General features: G+C 41.0%; 3 protein-coding genes across 3 annotated transcripts; all 3 read right to left on the minus strand.

Annotated features, from left to right (window-relative positions):
- Nucleotides 1-334: 334 nt before the first annotated feature.
- Nucleotides 335-3,609, minus strand: pxmp4 (peroxisomal membrane protein 4). The gene is made up of 4 exons (XM_083772387.1): nt 3,474-3,609; nt 3,108-3,170; nt 2,819-3,017; nt 335-2,285 (listed from the first exon to the last, which is right to left on the minus strand). Exons 1-4 carry the CDS (start codon nt 3,584-3,586, stop codon nt 2,016-2,018), a joined length of 645 nt encoding a protein of 214 aa, XP_083628513.1. The 5' UTR covers nt 3,587-3,609; the 3' UTR covers nt 335-2,015.
- Nucleotides 3,610-6,622: 3,013 nt separating this feature from the next.
- Nucleotides 6,623-8,534, minus strand: rdh5 (retinol dehydrogenase 5 (11-cis/9-cis); the record flags this gene model as incomplete). Its single annotated transcript, XM_083771052.1, has 4 exons — nt 6,623-6,843; nt 7,017-7,180; nt 7,579-7,837; nt 8,201-8,534. The coding sequence occupies 4 exons, from the start codon at nt 8,532-8,534 to the stop codon at nt 6,623-6,625; spliced, it is 978 nt and encodes a 325-aa protein (XP_083627178.1).
- An 8,592-nt stretch (nt 8,535-17,126) lies between these two features.
- Nucleotides 17,127-22,951, minus strand: bloc1s1 (biogenesis of lysosomal organelles complex-1, subunit 1). The gene is made up of 4 exons (XM_083771574.1): nt 22,790-22,951; nt 20,301-20,373; nt 18,265-18,397; nt 17,127-18,060 (listed from the first exon to the last, which is right to left on the minus strand). The coding sequence occupies exons 1-4, from the start codon at nt 22,848-22,850 to the stop codon at nt 17,950-17,952; spliced, it is 378 nt and encodes a 125-aa protein (XP_083627700.1). The 5' UTR covers nt 22,851-22,951; the 3' UTR covers nt 17,127-17,949.
- Nucleotides 22,952-23,887: the final 936 nt, after the last annotated feature.

Raw genomic sequence — 23,887 nt, forward strand, 5'->3', positions numbered from 1 at the left:
GGTAAACCTGCTAGGCCTTATATTTATGTCGTGATGTCAGAGGTGACATCACCTCTGACACCACGGTTGTGATGTCGGAGCGACACTTCGTTCCTTCGTAACAATGCACTTTTGCAAAAAACAACCTGGACCTCTTTGGTGGGGACGTAACAACTATAAATAAAGGGTAAGAAAGCCTTCTAGCATGGAATTCTCCACAGGGAGCTACAGTGTGCGGACCTTCATTTTTGTGTTTTGCGACCGGCTCCTGCCTACAAAAGGTTTTGGGTGCGTGTGACTTGAGCTTGTTTAATGTTTTCACAGTAATAACTGTTGCTCTCACTGCAGACACTAGTAACGTTATAGGCATTTATTTTCCAAAAGAAGGCAAACATTCAGTGCCTAACAGAATTACTGAATAAGAAAAATACGTTTGTGACAGGGAACCCATATTTGTCCAAATAAATGACCCCTTACACACATCCTAAGGAGGACATAAGATGACATACGTCATGTTAACATGTTGGCAATATGTGACATCGGACAGGTTCCTGTCAAAGCAATCTGGCGATACATCAAGTTGAACTACATACCGGTAAAAGCATGTCTCCTGAAGCACTAAACAGAGACTGTGGTTCTCTGGTATGTCATCAAAAAAGAAAATAAAGTGTTGGCACTCAAACACAACACATGAATATTAGTGCACATGATAGAGCCGTTTCAGGAAAAGGTAGTCATCACATCTCACATGTTGCTTTTGTGTTCACCCCCTGTAGTGCAACAATGAATATCAGGATTACATTTAATCAATCAGACTCAGACAGTTTAAAAAAAGAAAACTGTCAAATTATAGTGGATAATGAGTTTACAGTATGAGCACACTTAATCTAAAATAATACAAATTAAATTAGTCTTAATGTTTTCTAGGCCTACTACTAAATTAAAACAGGGAACATAAAAATAAATGCATTAATCACAATTTAATCAAATGCTTTTAAATGCAAACATATTAAAATTTTGAACCAAACTAAACTACCACCAAATTAATGAGGAATCATCTGCACAAAATAGTATTCAGTGGTGTCTCCAGTGGTGTCTGGAGAAGTGTACATACAGTACACACTGTGCCATAAAGAAACAACACCGTCAAACAGGGTGACATTGAATATGAATGTAGCCAACAATTATAATTAATTATAAGGCTGTTGCTCATATTGGCATACAAACAAAAAACGATGCCAACCGATGTCTTAGAAGTACTGCATGGGTCACTAAAGTTTGCTTCATAATGGTCCCACTACATTGAAGGGAACGTGGCCATTTTTATATATTTTTTGCCTAAAGGAATGTATTCATTGTGAATGACTATAACCCAGCAGAATAGAGTTCAGCCACTGCTGATGCAATCATCATTATGTTACTGGCTGTTTTTAATGGAACATCATCATCATCTCCTGGTATTGCCAAGAAGTGCAGCATATCTTAGCAGCCTTTGTTGGCACTGGTCTGAAAGACGTGCGTTGCCTTTCAGTAAATTCACCTCTAATGCGATGTATTGTATTTCCAAAACAGTACTTCAGTACTGTTCTGAACAAAAGTCAAGCCAAATCACATTATGGGAGAGATTAAAAGAGGGTCTCCATTTTTTTCAGAACGTCGTCTCATTCGTCTCAAACAAAATCATTTATCTCGGCTCTGTGCACTTGTCCTCTACAGCAAATTAACACTGTGACGAGAGTTGAGCTGAGCAGCACCATGAGTGAGAGTCTGGGCAATGGTGTGTAGACTGAGAGCACACAGCTTCTGTCATACCACGAAAACAAATCACACCTCTAGTCCTACACTTCAAAATAACACCCACACATTGATGCAATTCATGTCAATGGCATTAAAACATTAGACTGAATCGCATGCGTTGATGAAGCAATAATTGTGACAGCCCTGACAATCATAATTGGAATAAGTAGGCCTATACCGGTAATTGATTTTACTTTCAGTTCTGCCATATATATTTTTTAAACTAATGCTTTGTCACCTCATTCCTGCGCAGCAGTCCTTGGCTTATTGTAAATGAGGAAGTCGGAGATGTCATGCCACACGTTACTGTCATGGTAGAGGTAGTTCATGGAGGATTGCAGCGAGGGCTGGAGGGTGTGGGGATAGTACTCAAACAGCCACAAGACGATGCCCCACACCAAGGTGGCGAACAGAGGGAAGGGGTCCCGCTTCGGACGGGGCACATAGCCTTTCTCCACAGCCAGGCGAGACAGGGCAAACAGGATTCTGGACAGCAAATACATGTTGATCTGAAGATGAAGAGAGACGTGAGGGCACAAATTAAGGTTAGGTTTAGCAATGGTAGAAGATATTCAGCCGTTGAACAGTAGCTTGCAGCGGATGAGGTTAGACACAGATATGGATAGGTTTAGGAATGGGTTTGGTGTTGTTGATTAGTTAGTTATAGCTTATAGGCACTGTTAGTATAGTTCAGTTAAAAAAGAATATCCTAAAATATAAAAGCTTGCAGTGCATCAAGAAGTGACACAATTCTAGCTTGTAGATCTGATATTTTTTAATAGCCAACGTATAAATGGATAGTTAAAATGATTGTGATGCTGTTTTAACAAATTATGCTGGGGTACCCCCTTGGACCCCTCCAATGACCTCTGGGGGTCCCCGGATACCCCACTTTGAGAGCCACCGATTCACACAATACAGTGAATATACGATTAAACTAATTATTTGTTTCCTAAACTTTAATTTGTCCCATTTCTGTCACATGCTTTCAGCCCTACATTAGGACATGTAGGACATAGGAGGCTGTAGTGGCCTACTGTACCTGGCTATTGATGTTGTTGTTCTCTCCGAACACTAACCATCCTCCTATGCAAGCAGCCAGGAAAGACTGCGACTGCACGCTCTTCCCCTGGATGTTCTCCTGCAAGGCTTGCAGTCCTTTATACGTGAACACAAAGTAGGCCAGGTTGCGGGAGTGTGTGTACGTGGCTTTCGCAATAGCCATCAGCTTGTCCTTCAAGCTAAAGGGTCAGAGATAAAACATGTATTACTACCATAACAGTTTCAGATATACCTTGTCAAACAAGGTAGCAGACAGAGTGCATTCTCACCTTCCACTTCTGAATAGGAATGTCATCACAAGGGCATGTGGGGCTCTGATTTTGGCCCCGTATCTGAGAAATTAAAAATACACAAAAACTATAAGTCAGCAGTGTCTAAGTTTGGGACAAGATCAGCCCCCCCCACACATTTGCCTTTATGAAATGGTTCAAACACCATACATACATTACCTAATAGAAACATAAGCTTAATTAGATAGAAATACTTTTTATTACTAAATAGAAGGATATTGCTACTGACAAATTGCGTTAGCCATAACTGTACTTCTCAACTGTACTTCTCTAACTTAAATTGACAGGTAATGTTATTCACTACAGCTGAACTTTAGTACACACTGAACGTGCACATGGACTCACACGGCTCCATTTCGGAATCCCTTCAGAACTGCAAGTGCCGCTTTATATTTTTCTTGCTGCAACAAGTTGTTGACAGTATACAAAAGCGTCTGGATCAAATTTGGACCTGCCATGTCTTTGAGCTTTGAGCTGCTGACCAGGGGGGGACAGAAATAAATGTTACACTCGAGAGGTTTCAGGTGGTCACATCGTAAATTCACCGTGCGCGTACACGACTTAACGTTTTAATGGTTCCTATTCCTATTCATTTCATATTCCGAAAGTCTGGTGAGTGGTGAGTGACACGAGGTTATCATATTATTCCAAGACAAGTTACAAGCTTAATATATACTCTAAGGTTCCAAGTCCAACTGAGAATAAGTTGTGCATCCTGCAGAAACCGTTTTATATAAAATGTTTATTTGTTACATCACATGATGATTAACTGAAGAACTGTTTTATCCTGATTTCATTTAATCATTTTACATATAATGCAGTGTGTGTGTGTGAATTGTGAAACAGTAGCATGATTAGATACACATATTCTAGTCGTCTGTAATTCTAGTGGTATTGAGAAGTCGCACCTTTTCAGAGTCAACGTGAAAAGTAAAGTCGATCAAGAGAGAGAGAGAGAGAGAGAGAGAGAGAGGGGAACACTAGATATAACACTAGAATAACAGTTTTGACATTGATGATAATGAAATACTGCTGTAGGCTATACAAGATAGTTTTACTCCAAGTGTTAATGTAACACAGCTTTGTTCACACCTTTATTTTATTCCTATAGGCTATATTCAATATATATATCTATACTAAGCTAATCATATATTTATAAAGTTATAAGCATTATGAATATATATATTCTTTGCACTTAACATACATTATTATTATAAAGCCAGGGTGGTGGACCCTCGTTCACAATCCGTTGAAAACCCCTGCTTTATACTAGCCTATAGACATTAAAGGGGAGAACGGGGTAAGATGAGCAAGCGGGTAAGTTGAACCACCCCCTTTATCTAGAAAACTAGAAAACTGTGTTGCCATGTGACCTTAAATCTAGTAAGCATCCCTCATTTACACCTGGCTGTGAAGTTGGTAAGCACATGGGGAAAGTACAAAACATTATTTTACTTATTTAAAAAAAAAATGTCGGTAAATGTAATTTATAAATGTACCTATACACGTTGATGATTTGCCAATGGATAGAACCCTGTGAATCATTTAACAAATAAATTGTCTGAAGTAGCTTATTCTAGTCATTGTTTAAAAAAAAATGGCTATGGGTAAAATGAACGAATACAAAACAAACTCCTTTACCAACTTGCCCCGGGCATACAGCCGGTGGAACAGCGCGACCTGGTATTCCTAAAGTAATCTAAGTAAATTATGCTTAAACGGTTAAACCTATAACCTTATTCCTATCCTTAACCTCAGTAAAACTATACCTAAACCTAACCCTATTCCTAAACTTAACCCCAGTAAAACTATGCCTAAACCTAAACTTATTTCTAACATTATTCTCAGTAAAACAAAATAAAGAATACAAGAACCGCCACACCGAGCTGTCGGCGTGAGGTTGGCGGAAAAAAGCTGGGGCGAGATCGAATTGGGGCGACCGTACCTGTTACCAAATGAACCAATGTCCGGGGGTAAATTGAGTCAATGGGAATCACTATTCATATTTTTTTTATTAAGTCTTTGCTACTCAAATTATACTAAATTACCTTTAATTGTACATACTCATTTAAGAGAAGTTTGCAATATTGTATTAACAATATTGCAAGGGTTCTGAATAACAAACTTTATTTAATATTGTTTAAATAATAAATAAACAAATAAACAATATTTGCAAAAGGGAAAACTGTTATTATATTATTATCGATAAGTGAATACATTATTCAAGTTTAAGCTTTTGACATTAAAATATCATGTGGTTCAACTTACCCCTCGACTTGGATCCTTACCCCTTATCTGGGGCAAATTGAGCCACATGACCACTTTTTTTTAAAAGGTCATATTTTCATGGCCCTTTGTCATAGATGCTTACTCATAATTTCAATTGATAGAAGACATTAGCATGTAAGACATCGGGTATTCAGACATTACACTGAGGGGACTTAGGGGGCTTATTTTACAATGTCTTATAGTCATTTATACTCTAATATGTGGTTGGTAAATCATAAGGTGAGCTGTCCGCGTCTCTTGGGTCAGTTGGGTCTGCAGTCCAGTGAGCTGTCCACAGTTCTGGTGAGATGTCTTCACTTTCTGAAATTTCGGGATGACTTGTCCCTACTTTTCGCGGGGGTGAGTTGGTAAAGGGGCAGGTGAAATGCATTTTGAGAACCCCAATATGTGTGCACGCTGAGCTTCCTCCCCTACACCTTCAGGTTCAAAATCTAGGGGAAACACTGAATCATGAATTTGGTAAAATGTAGAAAGGTGTATTTACTGCGACTTACATATGGGTTGTGACACAGGGGCCTCATACCGGTGTCAGTGAGTTGCTATAGTCATTTCATATTTACCATACACATTTCACTTTTTCATAACATAGACCACTTGTTGTCTGATATTGTATGCCAGCTGCATATGACATCATGGTTGGTTATTACTTATTACCTTTATTTTTCCTTCAATGTTTAAGAACATTTTTCCAAATTACAGAACATAAATAATAAAGGTCAAAAGGCCAAACATGGACATGTTAACATACATTATAGTTCAAATATACAGGATCCCAATATTTTCTCTCATGTTGCCTAAATTCAAACAAACATTTTACAGACAAGAATATTTTAGTTGTTATTGTATGTCAGGTTTTGCACATACGGATCATGCAGGTGCAAACTTCAGTCCATGTTGTGGTAAAAGCAGACAAGTAGCAAGTATTTAGGCAAAAGGGCACATATTTTAAGTATAAACTGAAACTCCAAGTCTGGTAAACACACAACCACAGACCAAGCAACAATTAGTTTTAATGCACTGATTCAAAGCCATTATCATAATGTTCCCTTGCCCGGCCTACACAGTAAAATCCCCAGTGTTATTATTTTGTCCATTTGTAACTGCAGAGTCTGTGTACTGTACAAATAGACAAATAGAATGATGTTACATTTATACACACTCAGAGCTAAAGTAAATACTCAACATTTTACAGTGTAAGTCTTTTTTTAGACACTATCAGAAGGACGTGGCATCACCAATTTCAGCCCAAGATCGACCACCCAGGAAGGCATATAAGATAGGGGGATCCAGAGAAATTTGGCATCCCAGCCGGCACTGTATCGGGTACGAGGGTAGGCAGCGGTCAAAGCGTGCTCCATGCAGTCGGTCACTTTGGACAGGTCAGAGTCGCAGACAGCGTTCATGATCAAACGCTGGATCTTAATGTCTGCAAATAGGAATCACCAATTGATGTTGCACAGCGTTTATATAGTGCTGCCAAATCTACAATTTTTTGGTGTGTATATTAACAATAAGCAGTTATGTGAGTGTAAAGTGTGAAGTTGAACCACCTCAAATACTGCTGTTGACTCATGTTGGTGTGCACTATAAGGTACTTACACTTATCAAGGTACTTGTCACCATAGCTGGCTTTGACTTCAGGGGTAAGCTGGTTCCACAGCCGATGCAGCTCTCTCTCAAGTGGTTCCAGGCTGGTTACTGCTGTCTTGAAGAAACCTGGCTCAATAATGCACACCTTGACACCAAAGTAGTCTATGTCCCTCCTGAAAGATGGATTGTTTGTTTGTGTATGTATCACTGTATAGCAGTATAATGCACACCTCAATAGGCTGGTGACAGGTGCACATACAGTAGGGCAATAAAGTGTATAATGAAAAGGGTATCTTTGAAAGACAAAGAAGAGGTCCCGCACATGACTGTCAGACACTTACCTCTATATTAGGTTGACGTTTCGGTCACTTAGACCGTCAAGTGTCTGACAGTGCATGTGCGGGACCTTTTCTTTGTCTTTCAAAGATACCCTTTTCATTGTATAATATCACTGCATGTGCAATATATATCCACATCAACACCTCAAATACATTTTAAGTGAAATATATTGTTCAATACGATTATGAGAATTGAGAAATGTCTCAGGGAGAGCTGATACTCTCTGTTTTACCTGAGGCAGTCTGAAAATGATTCCACAGCAAACTTGGAGATGCAATATCCACCGCCATTCGCAGCGACCCTCCCCAGCACTGAAGCTACGTTCACAAGACGGCCGCGGCCTTGCTTGATGAGCGGCAGGAAGGTCATCGTCATGCCGATAGTTCCGTTCATGTTAACGTTTAGTACACCATGGAAATCCTCCACCCTCATCCACTCTGAGGGCCCCATGGGCAGTGCGCGTCCGGCATTGTTCACAAGACCCCACAGTCCTAAATGCGGAACAAAACCAAAGACAGAAATATAGTACAGGGTTCAATTTGCTTGGGGGCAGGCATTGGGTTTTTTTGGCCAGTGGGGATATGTTTTATCCTTGTTCTGGTTAGACTGCATTAAATACATGCATTTCCCTTTGGAAAATACAGTCTGGTATGCTTGATAATATCAAATAATTAAAATGTGGGGGGTAAAAGGTGCAAATGAGTTCAAAATTAAAAATAACTTCTAAAACAACAAAAATAAATACGTTTTTGAGTTTGCAGGTTGGCAATGTTTGCTATTTGCCTGAACGCATACGTTTCTTTTCTTCGTCTTTTTCTGGATAACATTGTTTCTTTCATGACATTATATCTCACCGTGGTTTCCAACCTCCTTCTTGGTCCACTCCATGGCTTTCTGCATGCTGTCCTGACTGGTCACATCTAGCTGAACAGTCTTTAAGTAGGGCCCAGTAACCCTCTTCAGATCATCAGCTCCCTTTTCTGTTAGACAGCCAGCCAGTACGCGGAAACCTTTGCGATCGAGGTTCTTGCACAAGAGGTTTCCAAACCCAGAGTCGCAGCCGGTCACAAAGACGTACTTGTCTCTGAAGTTGTTGACCTCCAAGCTGTCCCGGTACTTCCACACAAGAAACCACAGTATCAAAACGGCACCAACAACGTAGAGCGTACAATGTTCCCTGTTGTACATGGGAGGGGGCGGGGCAGTGGAAGTGTGTGAACATAGAGGCCCATTCACAATTAAAGATGCACTTAGGAATTATATTTTTGAGGAGTGTATTGTGTTATGTTGCATTTTTGTGTGACCACCTTGGTGCATCAGAAGTCAATTTCGTTTCAGCCGAAAATCTGTATGGTGGGTATAGAACAAAACTTGTGAACCGACGACCGTGAATGTAATGTCCCCTGAGGGCCAAACATTACATGTAACACTTTAAAATCATAGTCCATGGTATAGTAATTAGTATAATCTTACCCTAAAAGGTCGTAGATGCCCATATTGTATCCAGAGCGGTGGTTTATTGTCGACCTGTATGAGATTGTGTTTGTTGAAAGACAGATCATCATTAATAATAATAATCATTTATATACAATAATATTTAGCTGTGGGAGGGCAGAACATTCATTTTAGAAGCTCCAGAGGATCTCGCTATGAATTTGACTATACCTTAAGTTGAGATTGGCAATATATAATATACAATCATACAAGACATTTAAACCCTAGGCTGGGTGTGTCAACCTGTTGTGCACAAAACAATATGTCACAGGCCATCCCCAGATAGAGCCTCTGTCATGACAACAGGTTACATCCTGGAATCAATTAATGGATTCCAGGATTTCCATGTAACAGGGATGTGTCCACGCCCCAATTACTCAGCTGCAAGTGGTCACTGATTACCCCCTCCTATAATGCCAGCTGCTCAGTCTTTCATTTCTGCTTGGCTGTATTATGCACTGACTTGTGTGGAGCTGCAAGGTAGGCACTGGGTTGTTTCGATGTTAAACCATGCTTTAAATCATTATGTGTATTTGTATTGGCCCTATTGTTCCTCAGGTGCCCTCCTCATAGGCAAATGAGAAAAAGAGGTTGTGCATCGGCAATGGTTTTCAGTGGAGTGCCAAACCCAAATCCAGTATACATTAAAAGAAATAGGAATTTAAAAAATTCCAAAAAGGTAGCACATCCAAAAATTAAACAAGCGGTGGACAAAGTACTCACATTTCCATTTCTTTATTGGCACACACCAAAAAGGAACGCTTACGCGTTTCGGCTATGCAGCCTTTATCAGATCATTCACATCAAGTGAATTCAAGTCAATTTATACAAAAGGGTCAGAGTTCACCTACAGCTGAAATCTCAAGTCAATCAACAGGGTCCAATCACAAACTGATTTGAATAAGCATTTTGAGGCATAGTATATATCTCAGTTACACATCCAGACATTAAAGCCAATCTTAACCCAGAAAGCATTTTAAGCTATAGTCATCATTCAGTCCATTGGGTGTCATAGTATTGAGTGTGTATATCCACTGCATTTCTCTTTGGGCTAGTCTCTTTAGAATATCACCCCCTCTGCTGGGCATCTCGATTCTCTCAATCCCACAGAATTTTAAAGAAGGTGAACCATGGTTTGCGTCAGCATAATGTTTTGCAATGGCATAATCCATATTTGTTGCAGCAGGCACACATACCACATCTGTACATTCCGGTTGTTGTCAGCCATGTGGTATTTTTCTGAACCATATTTTGGTACATGACTGTACCTTTGATTATGGGTGCCCTCCTGAATGCAACAAGGGGTGGGGATTTACAAAGGTCCTTCAATGTTGGCTCTGCTTGGAGCACATGCCAGTGCCTGTTGAGTATTTGTTTGATTTGTGAAGCACAGTGGTTAAATTCAGTAGAGAAACAAGACCGACTTGGATTTTTAGTTTGTGGTGGATTGGATAGAAGTTCAGGACGGGAGGCGTTATTGGAACATTGTATGGCTTTCTGAATAGATTTTGAGGAATAGCCTCTGTCTTTAAAACGAGTACTCATAATGGTTTGTTTGGAGTGAAATTGTGAAAATCATCAAGATTTGAACAGTTGCGTTTTAGCCTCAAAAATTGACCTACAGGAATGTTGCCCTTAAGGTGTCTTGGATGGTTACTGGTAGCATGCAAAATTGAGTTGCGTTCCATGTCTTTTCTGAAAATAGATGTGTGAATCATTCCAGTTTCATCCTTGGATATGGTTAAATCCAAATAGTTAATTTTGACTATTCTTTCAAAAAGAAGTCAACTAATTTTGACATCAGACTGTAGATGATGGGCGTGATGGGGTGCTGATTTGTCAGCCCTCATATAGGCCTCGATCAGTGCTGAGGACCAAGAGCCTGTTTTGTTTGTTAGGGCCAAAACTACACTTAACTGGAGGTACAGTATGTTCTTGCACAGGGAGCTTGTAAAGATCGACCATTTTCAAAGTAATGTTTTATATTATGTATCTTTATATTGTGGTTCTGACATAATTTTGTATTTATCAGGCTGGGGTACCGTCCGGCGTCTGTCATGTTTAGTGTGTATGCCTACTCCTTCGTCTTCCACGAGTCCCTGCTGTACCAGACCTTGACTGCCATGTCTCCATGAGTCCCTTCCATGTATCAGAAGATTGTTGAGGTAAAACAATAGGATGTTTTTTAATCGTGTTTATGCATGATTATGGTACATGGTGGGGAGCTAACTGTTTTGTTTTACAGGCTTAGCTCCTTTGCTGTGCTTTCCCCTTTTCTAGACTTCATATATTTTGTATTGTATTTTACTTTGCATTGATAACCAACTGCCCAATTAGCTGTTTGACTTAATTGTATTATTGTTGTTTCTTGTGTACTCTGATGAGAACATGCGGAGGCACCAACAGTTGCACTGTGGGGGAGAACTAACTGGAGGGCGCCCTTCCCCTCTCACTCACTTATTGTGGTTGTTTGTTTTCATCTTATTTATTGTGTAGTCATTTTGTATGTGATATGGACCCTGAGTCTGAAATAAAGTTTATACAATTCAACTGCCTGCTGCGTGTTTAGAGTGCACCTAAATACCCAGTGTGTGTAAGTGTGGTTTTGTAGTGTAAGTGTGTGGTTGTGGATTGAAATAGTGTGACCCTCACCTGACTGACCTTCTTTCTCTCCTCCCCTGTCAATTATTGTTCCCCTCCTTTAAATGAATGGTTTTCACCCTTTTAAATATTAAATTGTACAGTATTAAATGCCTCTCACTCACTGCGTGACAGTGCGTGTGTATTTAGAGTGCACCTAATCACCCAGTGTGCGTAAGTGTGGTTTTGGCCCTAACAACAATGGGGTACAAACAAAACAGGCTCTTGGTCCTCGGCACTGAGGCGGCCTATGAGGAGGTCACCTGAAGAACCATTACAAATACACATAATGATTTAAAGCATGGTTTAACATCAAAACAACCCAATGCCTACCTTGCTCACACAAGTCAGTGCATACAGCCAAGCAGGAATGAATGACATGGCATAGGCTGGAGACAGGTCTCCCTCACTTGACTAATTGGCATACTGCTAGGCCCACAATGTATTTTCTTTTTTTTTCGTGGAACCTGAGGCTTGGCCCGGCCCCAATAATTGGCATACATTTTCAGGCCCGGCCCAAAAAGGTCGGCTCGGCTAGGGTCAGTTTTGGGCAGAATTTAAGAACTTCACCAGGAATAAAGAAAACAAAACCCAGCTTTGACTTATTTTGTAAAGCACAAATTTGTGCTCAGTGGAATACTTTACTTGCTTATTATAGCCTATGGCATGCAATAGACCTGAAGGCACATGAGAAACAGGCCTGTTTGCCTAATGCTCTTAGTGAACAAAGAGTGGCATTGGTGAGAGGATAGGAGCTGAAGAACGAGGGGGGCTTTGGGGGTCTTGTTTTGTAACATAGTAATGCTCGTGTCAGAGCAGTGTAAAGCTTTCTGCTCAAAAGTAATCCATTTTCAGGAATAGTAGTGTGGGAAGTTATTTTGAAATATCATCCATCCAATACATTTTCTTTCTTCGCAAGAGTATAGGCCTATATATACTTGTTTGGCGATGCTTACATCCTCAAAGTACAATATGCTTTTCAGCAATTAAAGCACATCAATTGTTGTTGACAAATGTGCATCAAATGGATGCCAAAGGCTCCTGAAATTAGTTCTTCAGATAAAGGGGTATTTCAATATGTACATTTTTGATATTTAGACCCCATTTAACCCATTGAACTTCAAACTCCATTTTAACCATGTTGGACTCGTATAAACATACGTCTCCTGGTTCTGGTGTTTTTACAATCAATCTAGCTGCAAGCAGCAATAACGGGGGGCCAACACTGAAATTGAGAGAGATCGTAAAACCATAGCTAAACCTAACCAACCCTAAACCTGACCTCAGTAAAACTATGTTAACCCTGCAAGCCAAATTACGTTACGATGACGTCCTCCGGTGACGTTCAGGACTAGGCTAGATCACAGCCCATATGGGGATGATCTTTACGTCATTTCCAGGACGTCTTAACCAGTTTAAATAATATAGCTTACTCTGGGCCAGATCTGACTAGTTATGATATGACTTTAATTGATCTGGCCTCGATCGGACTCTCTGTGATTCATCCAGGGACGTCCGTCTTAGTGGGCAGAATTTATGTTGGTTGAAATCGGGTGATATTCTGGGCCAGATCTGACTAGATCTTGGTTTGGCTTGATCCGGCCACAATCGAGACGTGACTAATTCGTCCAGGTCCTGACGGTGCTTGCTGCGAAACCTAACCTTTACCCAAAAAGCACCCAAAAATTATATTCTACAGAGGATTCCCACCCTGGAGAATAGACTTTCAACAACACAAAACAGCCTTTGTTTTGGTGAGTGAGTATAGCTTAGGCAGGGCTACCACTCTGGATCACGGCTAGGAGGGTGTCGCTCGTCTCATCTGGTACCCAAGAAGGCTGGCCCCTTGGGCAGGTCGAGCAGCCGAGCGACAACCCCCTCCCAGCCCTGGAAGTGTGCCTCGCTTATTGTGCGTATTGCATAGTCTTTTTTTAAATTGCTGCATACCTTGGCCCCTCGACTTATTGCTGCTTGTAGCTATACATATATTTTATAGTGCTAGACCCTCCTATATACAGGTTGAATGTTTGTTTTTCCTAAGACAAACGCCATTGGAATGTACAGAGTTTAATGTTTGTTTTGTCCATGTTTGATGTATATATTTTGGTAGTGCATAATTAACCGCGATGTTGTAAGATGATAAGAGCGCCCGTCACTTCACATGGGTGTGATTTTTGCTCCTCGTGAGGAAACGCATCACATTTTATTGCTGGTGTTCAAACGGTTCACGAGCTACGAGCTTGTAGATCTGCTATTCTTTTTTTAATCGTGAAAATGTGGCGCAAATCGTTGAATATAGCGAAGGTTTTTAACTCAAATCTTTGTGTCTGGGGGGGGGGTCCCTGGAACAACATTTTCAGATGGGGGGTCGGCGGCCAATTACATATATAATGTAATGTAATAGTTTGAGAACCACTGACATAGAAACATAGTTTTTTTCAGAAAACTGTCAGGATTTAGAAGACATTGTAGAATCGTTCTCAGGTCTAACGGAAACCAAAGGACTGGTGGAAGAAGAATAACGTAAGGGACCATAGGCCCTTCGGGCTTGGACCCTTCATGAATTCGATCTGTCAATTAATAATTGCAAATAAAACACAGTCACCAGAACCAGGGATGTTTAAAAAACATTGTAACATGGTTCAAATGAAGATTGAAGATGAATAGGCTTCCATAGGATAGAGGTCTCATCTAATATGAACATCTAAATATTGAATTAAGCAACTTAAAAACTGCACACAAAACCCTGAGCATAGATGTTAAAATTACCTTTAGGTTTTAATGTGCCAGCAATGCAAAGGTGTTGAATTATTAGGCCATATTCATCTTAATGAAGCAAATACAATATGTTAAATCAGATACATACTGTGAAAAACTGCTTTTCACAATATGCATTTAACTTTACATGACTGTGCAATATTAGTACATTTCCAATTGTACATAGTAAACAATTCTGAACAACTACATGGAAATTATTTCACTAAACTTTAAATGATCTATTCAAATATCCATTCAATCAATAATTGAATCATGTTTATTGTTTGATACATTCATAAACTATTATCCTACCTTTTTCGCCCCTTTTTTTTAAAGAAAAGATCAAAATCCACAGGTTGTTCTCCGATCCTCGTCGCCTTATTTCCCTGTTGGACTATGCTCCCTTCTTGCACCAGGGTGAAAGTGGCTGTAGAAAGGCTTTATCCTCAAGGTTTATCCCTTAAGACAAGTCCGCATTTTGTAATCCGTAAGAAATTGGTGTGTGGGTGTGTGTTTGCTCTTTGTGTGTGTGTTTGCTCTTTCCCCAAAAAGGTGTCAGGAATTTCAGGATACTGACAGTATGTAACTGAATTGAAGCAGGGATTTGTTACTGGCTTATTATACCACAATGAGTGAACGGTATAGATTTCCATTACCATTTACATTGTATTTAAGAGGTGAACAGGGTTTATCAGCTGTGTGGGTTATTATGATGATCTTGCTCTCCTATCCACAAACCACAACAACATGCAGGCTAAAACTGACAGGCTTAACACCTTCGCCAGACAGATCGGACTCTGTATTAACACCTCAAAAACACAAATGCTGTGTGTGAACTCCACCCCCACACAACCCATCCTTGTCGATGAAAAACCACTCGAGTTTGTGGATGATTTCACTTATCTGGGCAGCCTTATCAGTAAGGACAGTGGGGCATCAAAAGACATCAAAGCAAGGCTGGGAAAGGCTCAGGGTGCCTTCTCCCAACTCCGATCCATCTGGAGATCAAAGCAATATAGCCTTAAAACGAAGATGCTCCTATACAACAGCAATGTCAAGTCTGTCCTGCTGTATGGATCTGAGAGCTGGAGAGTGGTCAAGACAGACACAAGGAAAATAGAAGTGTTCCATAACAGATGCCTCAGACGTATATGTCAGATCTTTTGGCCGAACAAAATATAACAATGAACTGTACAAACAAACAGGGAGTCGGAGCATTAACAAGGACATTATTACACACAGACGCCTGAGATGGCTAGGACATGTACTGAGGATGGAGCAGGACTGCACCACAAAGGTGGCCTTAAGATGGACACCACCAGGCAAAAGAAAACCTGGGAGGCCCAAGACCACCTGGCGCAGAACTGTGACGCAGGAGCTCGAACAGATGAACCTGTCCTGGGGAGAGGCGCAACATGCTGCCAGGGATCGGATGAAATGGAGAGCGCTCATTGAAGCCCTATGACCCATTGGGGACGAAGAGGAGTAAGCAAGTGGTTTAGTATTCAACAGTTGAACAGGGTTCATCGGCTGTGTGGTTTATATAGACGCACACATCACTTCCAATCACTGAGGGAACACGGTGCTCCCTGGAGTTATAAGTGAAGGACAGTAGTAGTGAGAGTATAGTCCAAAGCAGATGAGTATTGGAAGTTTGGGGGGTGTTGTAGTTTTACTCTTGGTTACATTAAACCTGCACTGTGCAATTGTCCTGTCCTACCCAAGACTTGAACCTGCATGGGCCTCCTGTGAAAGTGCTGAAATGTTTTACCACTCCCTGCTTGCGCAGGAGAGACATTTAATTTGAACCTTTAGGTCAAACTTTGTGTCAAATCAGAAGCAGGATTGTGCCATCATGGTTGTGAGAACCATGAGGTGCAAGCATAATCAAGATGGCATTGAATGAGCTGGGCTCCAGCTAGTCTTGAGAGCACGTTTGTTGACTAAATAGAATCCTGGCCCCAAATCTTGTTTGACTTCCTTGATCACTTACTGTAAGATTCATTCACAATTTTTCCACCCATCAGTTTGTTAAGAATACAGCCCAAATAATTAACCTCTTCTTAGATAATATACTGATGGAGAGTCGTCCCCCCCCCCCTATTTTATATATATCGCAAACATCTTTCACAAATAAACAGCCGTTTTGACATTTATGCTATTTGATCTACGTTTTTAAAACAATATATGAAAATGTTCACCTATGCCGTAAATGGTGAGGGTGGGTTGAAATTGGGTTACATTGAAATCTCATAATTAGAAATGAACTCACATGGAAAAGTACAGACTTGAGTGGTCTCGATCTCTCAAGGACAGATGGACAAAACATTTTTTATTTTGACTCCAAGGTGGAACATGGTACAAAAGTACTTAGATGGATATATCACAAAACAGGAGAATTTAAGACAACCGTCAACCACACTGCATATAAAACCTTAATATCAAGGAGTGGGAACCCGTTATATTTTTCCCCCTTGAACAGCAGCTGTTGACATTGATAACATGTTTACTGTCAAGCTTAAAAACATGTACAGAATTATTACTGCACCATCCATATATTACTGCAAGGATTTGTTTGTTGCACAGCATTTGTGAATCTTTTCTTTTTACTAAATTCATTAATATTCAGCCTGGCTTGTAGAGAGCTTGATTTTTCCCTGACAACTTCCAAAATGTACTGGGTCAGATTTTCAAAAACAATCTTCAGAGGAGTGATGGAGTGTAGCTAGTTAATTAAACGCAAAAAGAAAAAGTGAACTTTGGAGTGGTGGGAGAGCTCAGCTCACTGCCACATGCATTGTTGTGACATACTAACCTTTCCTTACTGCGTCACACATTCCATGCATAGATTAATTATATCCCCCAGCTCAAACAGCACACAGACAGTGAAAGAGTACAATTACTTTATTTAAAAAAGGCTGCATCACAAACATCCTATACCTTTTTCATAGGCAGGATCTTCATCAGCATACTGTACATAATTTGGGGACTTTGGGGCTATACATACCAACATACTGTAGAAGTATAGCTGTTAGAAGGGGGTATCACAACAAAGCATATGGAATGCCGTCTGTGGCCACCTATTACGATTACAAGCAAATAAATCACATTCTTTGGCTAAACTTTAATGTACAACAGTTGATTCGTCACAATCAATCTGTTTTTGAATATACTGTATGTGACGCTACTGTACATGCATTCCAACTCCCACATCAATGGCAGGCCCATTCTTCTTTAAAGGATAGACTTCACCCATTTTCAAGGACTGACAGATACTGAGATCTCTATATGGGATATAAAAACAGCACACTTCCAAAGTCCAATACGTTTTCTTTACACAAACACCCTGGTGAGATAGTCAGAAGCACAATAACATTTCTGACAGCAAAAGCTAAACCAGTGCCAAGACAAATTCTGTTTAGCATGAATGCCCCTCCGTTAAGTATTTCAACAGAAACAATAAAATGGCATTGAGGTGGTGTGCAATTCAGTCTCAACGACTATATCATTTGTATTTAGTATTCCAACAGTAACAGGCCCAATCTAGCCGAGTTTGTGAGGGACATCAAGACTCATCAAGAAAGACTCTTTTTGAAAGTCTTATGTCCACCCTGGTTAGGGTCTCCTGAGACCTGAACCAGACTTTGATGAACTCGTGTTTCATTCCAGTGCGTTGTGTTTCAGTCTGACAGAGGTCTTTTCCCTAGAATGTCTATGAGGAGGCAGACTGAAGTTGGCCTTTGTGCACGTACTCCAGAGCTGTGGCAATGGTCCTCATGTCCATTTCAATGCTGCGTGCCCAGTTCTCCACATCCCCAATTTCCTGTTAAACAAGGGTATACATGAACATAGAACGAGGTTTATGACAGTTGTTGTGCACATGTAGGGTATTAGGATAAACTATCCATTTCTCATAAAACTTTTGGCTATGTTTGAGGAAATAGTTTCTACCACAAGGGCTAGCAATTGACAAAGTTTCCAGGTGTCAACTCAAGACACTCTTTTTTTTGTTGTTGTGTTGACCCACCTTTAGGGCCTGGTTGAAGCCTTCCACCATACTGATCCATTGAGCGGTTTGCTTGGAAAACTGGCTGGCCTGGACTTGGAGAGTCTTCACCTCATGGTCCAGCTTACGTTGGTTCACGTATGCCTGAGCCACCCTGGAATTAAATGGAATAATTTGTTCTAATAAATACGTTCCATGTAACGTATCGTGCTAGGATGCTTCCTTATGCCCTTTGAGTGTATAGTACATAAAACTATACATGTAAAAACATTTAAAGGCATAAGGAATTTATACATACATACATGACCACAGTGCTTTGTACTTTACTAACAGGTGCAATGGCATCAAACACATTAACATTTGATTAACAGATTGAATTGGGGATGGGTGACAGACTGAGACAGCCTTTATAAAGAGTGCACTACTGGTATTCTCAATGATATACAATTTTTAACAGAGGATCTGATCGAATATGGATGTGAGGAGTAATAGACATATCAAAGTAAATACATAAATAATCAGATAAAGCAAGCGGTCAGTAACAACTTTTGAAATATCGAGTCCCTTGGCAATCATGAAATCTAAATTGTGCCCCAGGCCAGACTATGGGTGGGCCTTTGGCCCATTTCACAATGCAGAGACAGTCAAACACGTGCCAAAAGTTAGCAGCGTTGTGACTCGTGGCATAAGTAGGCACAGGTCTACTTCACTTAACTTCTAGCGTATAGTCTTGACTGTGATGAAATAGTAGATACCTTTGTTTAGGAAACGGTTTTGAGCCATTAAATCCTTTCTCTAAAAACGTCCTAAACAATGGTCTCTCTATATACAACGTAACTGTTGATCTTTAAGCTGACTGATTTGACTCCCATTACACGTTTCACAATTACACGTTTCACAATTTCTTTCTAATCTTTCTTGTTTAACATTTGCCATTGTGTTATGTTAAGCCTAGTAGTGTACTGGCATGCAAGGAATGGACTGCTTTATTCATGTCCAAGCACTGCAAGGAACCCTGCATAGCCCAGCCCACACATATTTCAATTTAACATCAACCATATTTTCACACACTGCAGACAGTATGCCTGGATTGTGGATTGTATATATTATATATATAGATACAGTATTTTCACACTCACATGGTCCTAGCCCTAGCTCTCGGAACCCCGTGGGTCAGCCCAATCGATTTGTGCCGAAACGGGCTACCCGTGGGGTCCCTGTGCGTAACTGTGTTTTCGTATGTAAATGTCAGAACGCAGACATAAATGCCGTCGGATACGTCGTGTCTGCGCCGTTTGAGGGCTTCTGTTCGTTTGAGTTATTCTGTTTATGTGAACTCTAGTTTACACCGGACACCGCTGAGAATTTTCCTGTGCTGCGGAAGCCGTTAAGTGTTTTTAATCTGTGTTTGACCGATTTGGAAGCTTTGATTCCTCTCTTCCTTCCTTGTTTATTTACCGTTTATTGTGCCGCCTCCCGTTGCGGGGTTGGCTTATGCGTCCCTACGTTCCTGCCTCTGATCTGCTCTGTCATAGCTATAGCCACTAGCTAGCCAGATAGGCGGTACAATGAGGTGTCAATAAACACGGTAGGAAGAGAAGAATCAAAGCGACCAAATCGGTCAAACAAAGTACTTAACGGCTTCCGCAGCATTTATGTTTATTTATGTTCACGTACCCAGTGGCAGGGTGGAGGTGGAATAGGACCCCATGGCTACTGGGTCTCAAAAATGTCAGAAACTTCAGTACCATTGGGTTCTGCTTGTAGGGCTAACATGGTCCCAGATTATTTGGAACATTAACCAACCCTTACTATGAACAGCTACTTTGGGGTAGGCTTTGACATTTAATTAACAGGGGCCAGTTCAGAGTTTTGATGATTGATTGAAAATTGTATTAAGAGTTTGTAGAACGACAGTACAGGTCAATACTAGCTGTATTGCACCAGGAAACAGCAGGAAAGGCACTAACAATTGTTTACATCAGGGTCCTCCATTTTCAATGCATAAGAAAAAGGAGTTCAAAATTCATATTAGGTGAGGAATTATAATTTGTTACCCAACGTTGAGGTGGTCCACCAGGGCTTCTGTGAGGCAGGTGGCTGCAGCAATAGCCTCGCGCCTACGTCTCTCTGTGCCAGACAAAAGATTAAACACAATAAATAGAATAATTTGTGTAACGAAACACACTCTAGTTTAGTGATAGAATTAACAGTTTTCAGGAAAAAAAGCACAGTTCAATACAAGGTCTGCTAGAGCTAGAGCAATGGTTCCCAAACCAAAAGGACCCCCAAATTGACACTTATCCCGCAGACCCCCATTTGAAAAGACATGCCAGGGACCCCCATAAGAGAAGATTTTCACGGCTCTAGCAACCTGTTTAATTTCAAGGACCCCAGTTTTACATGCATTTAGGCTACGGACCCCCATTTAATGGCATTTCTATCTCTGGGACCCCAATTTATATTGTAAAATCAATGTTAATTTAACTTTGAGAGGGTACTAAATGGAACCATTTGTACACTCTCAGAGTTACAGACCCATAACCATAAGGGTCCATTAACTCTATTTGGTTCCAAACTATCATTTAGCTGGGTACCCCCTGGAACTACCTCAATGACCCCTGGGGGTGCCCGGACCCCACTTTGGGAACCACTGTGCTAGAGGATTTAAACCCAAGTAACCCATAATTAATCGAAACATCCCGTGTGCCCTCTCCCTAAGCTAATGTTTGACGTGCAAATTGTATTACATACTCAGTACTATGCCAGGTCAATACTTTACGTACGCCACTCAGCTCTGTAAATGCCGATCTACAAGCTCACGACGAGTTGCAGAAGAGACGCATCGTGGGCTCGTAAATTGCTGTACGAGTTCCAATCTGGCTTCAGAACATCCCACTCCACTGACACATGCCTCCTCTATTTGAGTGATCACATCAAACACGAGGTGGATGCTGGAAAATACTGCGGCATGGTCATGCTGGACCTCCAAAAGGCTTTTGACACCGTGAACCACTCCATACTGGTTAACAAGCTTAAAGCTATTGGTTTTGATAGCACATCAGTGAGCTGGATGCAATCCTACCTGGAGGGGAGAGAACAGATGGTGGAGGTGAACGGAACACTGTCCCCTCCCCTCCCAGTGAGCTGTGGTGTCCCACAAGGAAGCATACTAGGGCCTTTACTGTTCCTAATTTATGTTAACGACATGACTTCAGCTTGTGACTGCAACTTGTTCCTGTTCGCAGATGACTCAGCACTGCTGGTCTCGGACAGGAACAAACTGCAGGTTGAAAAGACCCTCAGCTCTGAACTCGGTAGAATCTGCACCTGGCTCGCTGATAACAAACTATCCTTACACCTGGGAAAAACTGAATCCATCCTCTTCGGATCAAATAGTAAACTCAGCAAGGCAGATGGCTTCTTGGTTAGAGTGGGTGACAATATTATCACACGAAAAGATCAAATTACCTACCTAGGTTCCATCCTGGAGGCTAATCTTTCCGGTGATAAAATGGCCACCAACGTAATCAAAAAAGTCAATCAAAGAACAAGATTCCTTTACAGGATCTCCTCACTGGTCAGCAAAAACACCTTGAAGACCTTAACAGGAGCCCTCGTACAAGGTTTCTTTGACTATGCATCCACCTCTTGGTACCACAGCACCTCAAAGGCCCTTAAAACAAGGCTCCAGACCTCCCAAAACAAACTGGTCAGGCTCCTACTTGGCCTCACCCCCCGAACCCACCTCACCCCTGCCCACTTTGACAGGCTGGGATGGCTTAGGGTCGTCGACAGAGTACAGCATCTTGCAATGGGTCTGGTCCACAAGATTCGATACACCACCAAGATACCCATGTACCTGTCTAAATACTTCCTTAATGTAAACGAAGTCCACACCCACAACACCAGAGGGAGTGCAACAAACCATGTACAACCCAGATTCGGCACAAACAAGGGACTAAATTATTTTCGCTCCTATGCCACCAAAATGTGGAACGCCCTACCAACAGTCATTAAGACATGTGAATCCCTTGACTCCTTCAAAACCGCTCTCAAAGGGCACCTACGGATGGCTGCAATTCGAAACTGGCCTCTGTAAAATCTGAATCCCCCCCACCCCATTTCCCTCACTGTATATTGTATATTTTCCCAGTGCTTGTATATTTTCCCTTTTTTGCTTCCCATATGATGAATTCCTGTTCTGTTCTTTAGCTACATAGAAATGTCTATTTGTATGTCTCTAAATGGTTGTATGTCTTTAAATGAATTGAACAATGTGGACCCTGTTGTAAACAAGTGTAATGCTTAATTGGGTCGTCCACTCACAGTTGACAGTCTTTGTATTGAGTTTGTGCTTAAAATGTACTGTAAATTCTACAAACTGTTAATAAATATTTCAATCAATCAATCAAAGATCGGCTATTTTCGGTGCGTGCTACCGTCGTACGGCGAGGCATACGCGTCTTGTTTTTAGCACTAGAGAATGATATAGGCTAGCAAGTTAGCAATTAAGCCGCAACTATTGCTTCTTTCTTCTACTCACCTTGAAGCTCCTTTCGCTCATTCTGCTTCGCCTGGTGCTCCTTCAATAAACGAGATAGCATGTTCGCTTTATTTCTACTATTTCAGATTAGAAACTCTTCTCGTGTATGTTTTGGTGAGCAGGAATTAAGCTGCTATCGCTATTAGCGTGACTTGTCTTACAGTATCACGAGACTTGGCTGCGCGAGCTGCACGGAAGTGACGACACGACAGAGAACAGTACAGAACAAAACAAAGACAAATACAAACTATGAAAGCTATTTTATTTAAATGTTATGTAATTATTTCATTACAATCATAAATGTGAGATTTCTGTGCAAGAATCACATTTTACCATAGTCGTTTTTAGTTTTTTTTGGTTATTTTATCAATATCATACGGCAGCGTCTAGTGAGCTAATCTAGTGAGCTAATTTAAGACTTCCGGTGGACGATCTCTTCAAAATAAGAGTACCCTCTAGAGTATTGAAAAAAAGTTTAATTTGCACATTAAAACTACAAATTAAGCATTTAAATGATGCTATATGATGCTATAAGACACACATTATGTTTCTGTGTAAGAATAAGTAATTAAATCCTTATAATAATAATAATAAAGTTATCTAAATGGATAAATGCTATTCACTGGAGTGCATGGACTTTATAAAGTGGACACTGGACAAAAGACGGCTCCGCAAGGCAACTATCTGGACATACCCACGCGTTCGGGGAGATGTCCTATACCACACCCCACTCTCCGCTAAGCGGGAGAGGTGTAAAATTCACAGTAGCAGACCTTCTACTGGGGTCAAGGCTGACAAAAAGTACCGTTTCCGGACCCAGAATGGACACTGGACAAAAGACGGCTCCGCGAGGCAACTATCTGGACATACCCACGCGTTCGGGGAGATGTCCTGTACCACACCCCACTCTCCGCTAAGCAGGAGAGGTGTAAAATTCACAGCAGCAGACCTTCTACTGTGGTCAACGCTGAAAAAAGTACCGTTTCCGGACCCAGAATGGACACTGGACAAAGAGGCCTCCGCGAGGCAACTATCTGGACATACCCACACGTTCGGGGAGATGTCCTCTACCACACCACACTCTCCGCTAAGCGGGAG

The sequence above is a fragment of the Protomyctophum parallelum genome, assembly GCF_964188405.1.
Source record: "Protomyctophum parallelum genome assembly, chromosome: 8".
Lineage (NCBI taxonomy): Eukaryota > Metazoa > Chordata > Actinopteri > Myctophiformes > Myctophidae > Protomyctophum > Protomyctophum parallelum.